Source organism: Schistocerca piceifrons, chromosome 4, assembly GCF_021461385.2.
Source record: "Schistocerca piceifrons isolate TAMUIC-IGC-003096 chromosome 4, iqSchPice1.1, whole genome shotgun sequence".
NCBI classification, from domain to species: Eukaryota; Metazoa; Arthropoda; class Insecta; order Orthoptera; family Acrididae; genus Schistocerca; species Schistocerca piceifrons.
This window is the reverse complement of record NC_060141.1, coordinates 690,829,982-690,838,017: the sequence shown is the minus strand read 5'-3', so window position 1 is coordinate 690,838,017 and position 8,036 is coordinate 690,829,982. Positions and strand designations below refer to the sequence as shown.

The window sequence follows — 8,036 nt, the reverse complement described above, 5'->3', positions numbered from 1 at the left end:
AGTTCGATTATTTAAAGAATCGTAACATGGTAAAGGAGAGGGGGCGGGGGCGATTACTGGTCGCTGAAACTGGATTAGCGATAAGAAACAATGAGTCTACGTCGAGGCGAACCAACAATCCCGTACTGTTGCTCGTACTGATTTCCAGCGATACCATCTCGCCGACTCCTTTGATCTTGACAGCACACGTGCAGTATCTTGTTATCAATGGACAGGTCGGATGCCGTTCCCGTGTCATTTTCGCGACCGGGCGCGCTCGTATTTTGTCGGCGGCAGGCGGCGTGTCTGCGTATCGACGCTGACGTCACGGCCGGTCTCCATGGCGACCGCCTCTCGCGGGCCGGCACAGAGGGTGGAGTGGAGGTGACCTAGTGTTGCTGGGACGGCCACCGCGATGAGGCACACGCTGGACTTGCAGGAGCCTCTGTCGGTGAGTTAAGTCTGAAGCCAGGACCAGGCGTCACGTGAACGCTTCTAAAGGAGAGCCGTTCCTCTCTCACCTGTCCGAGCTGTACAGTAAAAGAGGCCGCCGATCTAAAGGGCAACTTGCGTACCGCGAAACGCCGCCGCCTTTATCTGTTCGCCCTATTGATTTCACAGCCGGGCGGATCGATGGGAGTAAGTAGGCCCACAGACACGTGGCGACCAGCGAAACAGCTGGCGTTGCTGCTTAGACCAGTGCAGTTTGTAGCTTGCTTGCTGGCGGTGCCTCGGCTAGTGATAACAACAAAAAGTTCGCGTTAGACTAGTTCACAACGTAGAACGTTCTGTTTACGGCACGCTAGGCGTCTGTTACGAACAGCAGCATAACTGTTTGTAGTTAAGACCAAGAACACACGCTACTCACTAAGTACTGCTGTAAACCACACTATGGGCTACTTGCTTACAGCAAACTGAGTGAAGCCGTATGTAATTTATCGGGACAGTCTCTCTCTTCACCCCCCCCCCCCCCTTTCACCCCCTAGAGCTCCCATGGTACATGCAGGCTATGCAGTCACAGTATCAAATGCTTCTGTCTTGTGTGCGAAGTTTCCGGCCATAAAAGGGAGCACAGTGCACTACAGTATAAGAATATTGTATGTTCTTTCACACACAAAAAATGTAGCTTTCAGATCCGCATCTGATTCTGTGCTGAAGATTTAAACCACGGTTGGGTACTGAGTACTGCTACCCATTTCTTGCCATCGTATTGTCACCTTCGGATGAATACCTTGGTAATGAATAAAAGATCCAAATTTCTACCCCGTGGTTGATTGTATTTTTCTGGCTCTTACATTCACTTATGACAATACTTAGATGTGTAAACGTAAATAGTATTCGGACCAAGATTGTCGTTGGCATGGACGTCACATCTGGTCGTAATAGTAACTGTAAATATTGTAATCGGTGCACAAGAAGCAGCATGAAATCCTAGTAGACAGTCGTACATCTCCTTCGCAGGCTTAGAATTGGGCATAAGTCATATGCATAGTTAATGCTTTCCATACCGATGACAGCACGGTCACGAATTTCAGCACGCGAAAGAACATTTAGATTGAAGTAGAGATGAACCAAATTAACTGTAAGATGTAGTTGCAGCATGCATGTAATGCCTAAAGTTGGAAGACTATTCCAAATATATTTAGCTAGATAAAAGCAATTAGAATTGTCATATCTGGTGTGTTCGGTTTTGAAAATCACGTAATATAATTTCTAGTAACATCAGTAACAGACGTTGGAAGTCTGTAACGTTCCATGGTGGGTAAATAGTACATTGAAATGTCAGTGAGAAGCTAAAGCAGAATTGATGAAATGAAATCAATTCTGACATTGGTCGCTGTTTGGCACTGAAATGAAAATAGTGGCAATAAGTGCATTTGTGCCGGACCGGGACTCGAACCCAAAAGTCCCGCTTCACGCGAGGGATGCGTTAACTGCTTCGGCTATCCGAGCACGGTGTCCGTCCGACCCAAATTCCCAACTTGCCGCGCAGTACTTACATAGCGCCTCGTGCCACCCATACTCAAGCTGAAGATTTACAACGAGTGGACACTTTATACTAGGTCAGGACTTAAATGTATTTCCGGATTTTTAAAGCTGCCTTACCATTAAGATACCCAGTCAGAGAAAGAGGATAATTAATTTACTTGCTGCTTCCTGAGTACAACACACATGCAAAACCTCGATCACATAGGTGTTTGTGTGTAAGGTGGTTTAAGGCCGTAGTCGTTGGTTGCTATAAACAGCCCGGAAGCTGCCTGTCTCTTTCCATCGGCACACTGACCTCTTCTGTTTCTCAATGACACTTCGTTAGATGTTACCAAGTCAAGCCATAACAAAATAAAACCTGTGTGTAATACCACTATTTCTACCATTTGTACATTTGTACTGTGGGCGTGTTCAGCTTCTGATGTATTATCCCGTGCAGTCTGTACTAGATTCGTCGATAGGCTGTCCTATTTGGACGAATGCGTAGTATATTGTTTCAGTTTATGCTAGGCGTTGTGTTCCAGAACTACGCTACTGGACATTAAAATTGCTACACCATGACGATGCGCTACAGACGCGAAATTTAACCGACAGGAAGAAGATGCTGTGACATGCAAATGATTAGCTTTTCAGAGCATTCACACACGGTTCGCACTGGTGGCGGCACCTACAACGTGCTGACATGAGGAAAGTTTCCAACCGATTTCTCATACATGAACAACAGTTGACCGGCGTTGCTTGGTGAAACGTTGTTGTGATGCCTCGTGTAAGGAGGAGAAATGCGTACCATCACGTTTCCGACTTTTATAAATGGCGGATTGTGGCCTATCGCGATTGCGGTTTATCGTATCGCGACGTTGCTGCTCGCGTTGGTCGAGATCCAATGACTGTTAGCAGAATATGGAATCGGTGGGTTCACAAGGGTAATACGGAACGCCGTGCTGGATCCCAACGGCCTCGTATCACTAGCAGTCGAGATGACAGGCATCTTACCCGCATGGCTCTAACGGATCGTGCTGCCACGTCTCGATCCCTGAGTCAACAGATGGGGACGTTTGCAAGACTACAACCATCTGCACAAACAGTTAGACGACGTTTGCAGCAGCATTGACTATCAGCTCGGAGACTATGCGGTTACCCTTGACGCTGCATCACAGACAGGAGCGCCTGCGATGGTGTACTCAACGACGAACCTGGGTGCACGAACGGCAAAACGTCATTTTTTCGGATGAATCGAGGTTCTGTTTACAGCATCATGATGGTCGCATCCGTCTTTGGCGACATCGCGGTGAAAGCACATTGGAAGCGTGTATTCGTCATCGCCATACTGGCGTATCACCCGGCGTGGTGGTATAGGGTGCCTTGGTTACTTGTGTCGATCACCTCTTGTTCGAATTGACGGTACTTTGAACAGTGGATGTTACATTTCAGATGTGTTACGACCCGTGGCTCTACCCTTCATTCGATCCCTGCGAAACCCTACATTTCAGCAGGATAATGCACGACCACTTGTTGCAGGTGCATTACGGGCCTTTCTGGATACAGAAAATTTTCGATTGCTGCCCTGGCCAGCACATTCTCCAGACCTCTCACCAATTGAACGCGTCTGGTCAATGGTGGCCGAGCAACTGGCTCGTCACAATGCGCCAGTCACTACTCTTGATGAACTGTGGTATCGTGTTGAAGCTGCATGGGCAGCTGTACCTGTACACGCCATCCAAGCTCTGTTTGACTCAATGCCCAGGCGTATCAAGGCCGTTATTACGGCCAGAGGTGGTTGTTCTGGGTGCTGATTTCTCAGGATCTATGCACCCAAATTGCGTGAAAATGTAATCACATGTCAGTTCTAGTATAATATATTTGTCCTATGAATACCCGTTTATCATCTACATTTCTTCTTGGTGTAGCAATTTTAATGGCCAGTAGTGTATTTGTACACACAGCGGTACTCTGTGAAGTGGAGGGTATGTGATATGGCGGAATTTTTACCCCATTTCCAGCTACGATCGCTCTTGTCTATCGTTAATCTCACCAGGTAAGCGTCAAAGACCAGTAAACAGTACTTAAGTATGGGCTGTACGTGAGTTTCATAGAACACCAGTGGGTGAATTAAGCTGTTTCAGAGTTCTTGCTGTAAACATGCCTGCCATATGTTTTCCGTACGAATAGATGTAATTAAAAAAAAGTACTAGTTTATCCTCGGTGAAATCGTTCTTACGTTTTTCTATGTTGCTAAACTAATTTTTAAGTAACAGTCTGACTGTTGTATGAAGGAATACAAACTATTTATATTATAATTAATATCCTAGTTACAGCAGGTGCTCTACTTTCAAAACATCACAAGAGGGGAAGAAATAATAGAACAGTAACAACAGAAAGACCAGGAGCAGTCTCTAATCGCTGTCAGGAGATACTCCTGGATACATGACAGTTGTGACTGAGTCCAATAATTTATTACGGGTCTTGTACTCAGACGATTTCGTGTATTTTCGTCTATTTACTAGCAGTACATTGGATTTTTAATTTTGTGTCAGCTGGCAGTCTTCACACTAGCTGCAAGTGGAAAAGCATTTCGTAACAACTTCATAACGACACGTCTTGTGAGTACAGTACTGCATCATCTGCGAAGAACTTGAGATATCTAAAAGTGTGACGTAGCAGGTCGTAGGCACGTATTTGTAGCTATCACCAGGGAAAAACTGTTATACAAGTAATTTTCTGTGTTCGCAGGTGCATATGATACACAATGAAATCGCTCTATCGCTAGAATAGCCAAACTCAAAATGGCTCAGCCCGTTGATAAAACGGGGCACCAATCAATAAAGTTTCTTGCGTTTGAAGGAAACACCGCTGCAACGATCTATGCTGAGTTAGTGGAAGTGTACGGCAACAAAGCACAATCCTAAGACACAGGCACAGTTGTTTCCAGTGTGGTTCAAAAATGGTTCAAATGGCTCTGAGCACTATGGGATTTAACTACTGAGGTCATCAGTCCCCTAGAACTTAGAACTACTTAAACCTAACTAACCTAAGGACATCACACACATCCATGCCCGAGGCAGGATTCGAACCTGCGACCGTAGCGGTCACGCGGTTCCAAACTGACGCGCTTAGAACCGCACGGCCACACCGGCCGGCTTTCCAGTGTGGTGAAACTGTTCTGAATGACGAAAGACGAAGTAGCATGCCATCTGTGTGCGAAGAAAAATGAATCGCATGAGATAAAAAATTAAACGAAGCCAAAATGAGCATAAGGAGGGCTGTTCATGTCTGAAGTGTTCAGTGAATACCAAAGGGAAACTCTATCTTCCAAGTTGATGGAAAAGCGTAAGAAATTCTGGTCTTATATTAAATCAGTAAACTGATCGAAGCCATTAGTCTGCTCAGATACGCCGTAACTGTAATGGCACTGAAACAGTGACCCAGAGAATTCCAAAATACCAAACGCCTTTTTTCCCAAAGGAAGATAACACTTCACCTGCTCCTTTAAGTCGTCTCACGGACGACAAAATGACAGATGTCGAAATAAGTGACGAAGGTATACATCATCAATTGGAACCACTCTGTAGAGTAAAGGCCACAGGATCTGACATGATACCAACTAGGTTCTACACGAAGTATACGAAAGAACGTACCTGTCTTCTAGCAGCAGTGTACCATAGGTGCCTGGAGGAGCGAAGTGTTCCTGATTATTGGAAAAAGCCAGATCATTTCCGTTTTCAAGAATTCTGGAACACATTTTATGCTCGCCTATCAAGACAATTCTGGACACCGAAAATCTTCTCCGTAGGAACCAACATGGGCTCCGAAAACAATCATGTGAAACCCAGCACGCTCTGTTCATCCACGAGACCCAGAAATGAGTAGATACCGGCGCTCAGATAGATGGCGTCTACGTTGACTTTCGAAATGTTTTCGATACAGTTCCGCATTGCCGCCTAGAGAACAATACACGAGGGTACAGAATATCAGACCACCTGTGCCACTGAATCGAAGAGTTACTAGCAAGTAGAACACAGTTTGTCATTTTGAACGGAGAGAAGTCTTAAGACGTGAAAGACACTTCGGGGGTGCCCACGGGGAATGTTAAAAGGCTGTTACTTTTAACAGTATGTATAAATGGCGGTTTTCGCAGACGATACTGTTGATACGAAGAAGTAGCACCTCTAGAAAATTGTAGCGAATTGCAGGAAGACGTGCAGAGCATACACACTTGCTGCAGGGAGTGGCAATTGACCGTCAAGGTAAACAAATTTGACGTAATGCGGATACATAAGAGAGAAGACCGTATATTGCCTGTTTACACAATTGAAGAGAAATTAATGGAAGCAGTTACTTCCATACGTACAGAGCGATTTTAAGTGGAATGACCACATTAAATTAATTGGGGGTAAGGCAGATATCTGGCTACGATTCAGATTCAGAAGAATTTTCAAGAAATGTAGTCCATCAACAAAGGAAGTAGCTTGCAAAACAAGCAACACTTCCATACTGCGCGTCAGTATTTGATATGTACCAGATAGGACTGACAAAGGAAATAGAAAAGATCCAAGAAGAGCAGAACGTTTCGTCACAGGTTCATTTAGTACGCTCGAAAGCGCCACGGAGATGATCAGCTACCTCTAGCGGCAGGCGCTATAGGAGAAGCGTTCTGCATCAAGTTAAGGTCCACCGTTAGACTTCCAAGAGCGTACGTTCCTAGAAGTGTCAACAAATATATTTCTTCCTCCTACGTACGTCTCGTGAAAGGCCCATGAATATTAAATCAGAACGCCCACACGGAGACTTAACAGGAATCACTGTCCTCGCTGTCCATTCACGACTGGAACAGAAAAAGGCGGGAGTGACACTGATACACAAAATATCCTCCTCCACACACTGAATGGTGGCTTTCGGAGTGTAGCTGTGGAAGTGGGGCCCTTGGTGCTCGAAGACCAGCGTATGGCAAACGAGGTAATAATGAAAAAAGGTGAAAAGCAGTTACGGATCAGTTTTCAGCATCTTGTTCACCATTTTGAAACTGAGAAAGGTCACCGTCCCTTTGGTTCCGCGACTGCTCACGCCCTTCAAAAATCCCGCGCAAACTAGGCAACTGCGGAAATGCTGTATCTGTGTCAGCATAATCCAGATCACGTTTTTAGTCGCCTAGGTACGATGGAGCCAACGGCCTTGCCTCAGCTGTAACACCGGTTCTCGTCTGATCACCGAAGCTAAGTGCTGTCTGGCTTGGCTAGCACTTGGATGTGTCACACCGTACGGGTCCGCCCAGGGCTGTTGGAAAACAGGGAGCACACAGCCCTTGTGAGGCCAGTTGAGGAGGTACTCGATTGAGAAACAGCGACACCGGTCACGAAAACTAATAACGGCCGGGAGAGCGATGTGCTGACCACATGCCCCTCCGTTTCCGCATCCGGTGACGCCTATGGTCCTGAGGATGACAGGGCGGTCGGTCGGTCCCGTTGGCCCTTCCGACACCTATTCGGATGGAGAGCCACAGTGGAAGAGAGCTGCGTCTATCATGTACTCGTGATAAAGTAGCAAAGCAATCAGTGGAAGCGCTACGGAAAATGGCGAAGACAAAATTGTCGTTAGTTCACCTCAGTAGCTCAGTGGTTAGCGCGTCTTGGGGAGGATTGGAACAGAGTGCACTCGACCTCGTGATGCCAGTTGAGGAGTTACTTCGGTGAAAAGCAGCATCTCCAACGTCAAGAAAGCCCACAACGACCGGGAAGGGTGGCCTGCTGATCCCATGCCCCCCCCCCCCTCCATCATACCGCATACAGTGACGCTCATTGGTAGAGGATGTGAGGCGGTCGGTCGGCAGCGATTGTCGCATTAAGACAAGAACACGGAGCTGACTCTGATAGTTATGCTGGTAAGAGGGCAAACCGTCACAGGAGCATAACAGGCAACTCTCGAGCTTACGGGAGGTTTCAGAGAGAATGTTTGTTCTACTGACACGACACTCTGTGACTTCTTACACCTTACATGGAGGAAGAAACTACTACGTGGCAGCGATTTCCAGAATACCAGCGACCTAACTTCTGAGGTGCAGCGTTCCTGAAGGG

At 46.5% G+C, this 8,036-nt stretch overlaps 1 protein-coding gene across 1 annotated transcript in view; it reads left to right on the top strand.

The window, feature by feature from the left end:
- Positions 1-357: 357 nt before the first annotated feature.
- The window catches only part of LOC124796111 (hexokinase type 2), a 117,317-nt gene continuing 109,638 nt past the window's right edge, over positions 358-8,036 (top strand). Inside the window, exon 1 of the mRNA XM_047260199.1 lies at positions 358-430. Coding sequence (XP_047116155.1) covers positions 395-430 — 36 coding nt within the window. The 5' untranslated portion in view covers positions 358-394. The remainder of the gene's footprint in view (positions 431-8,036) is intronic.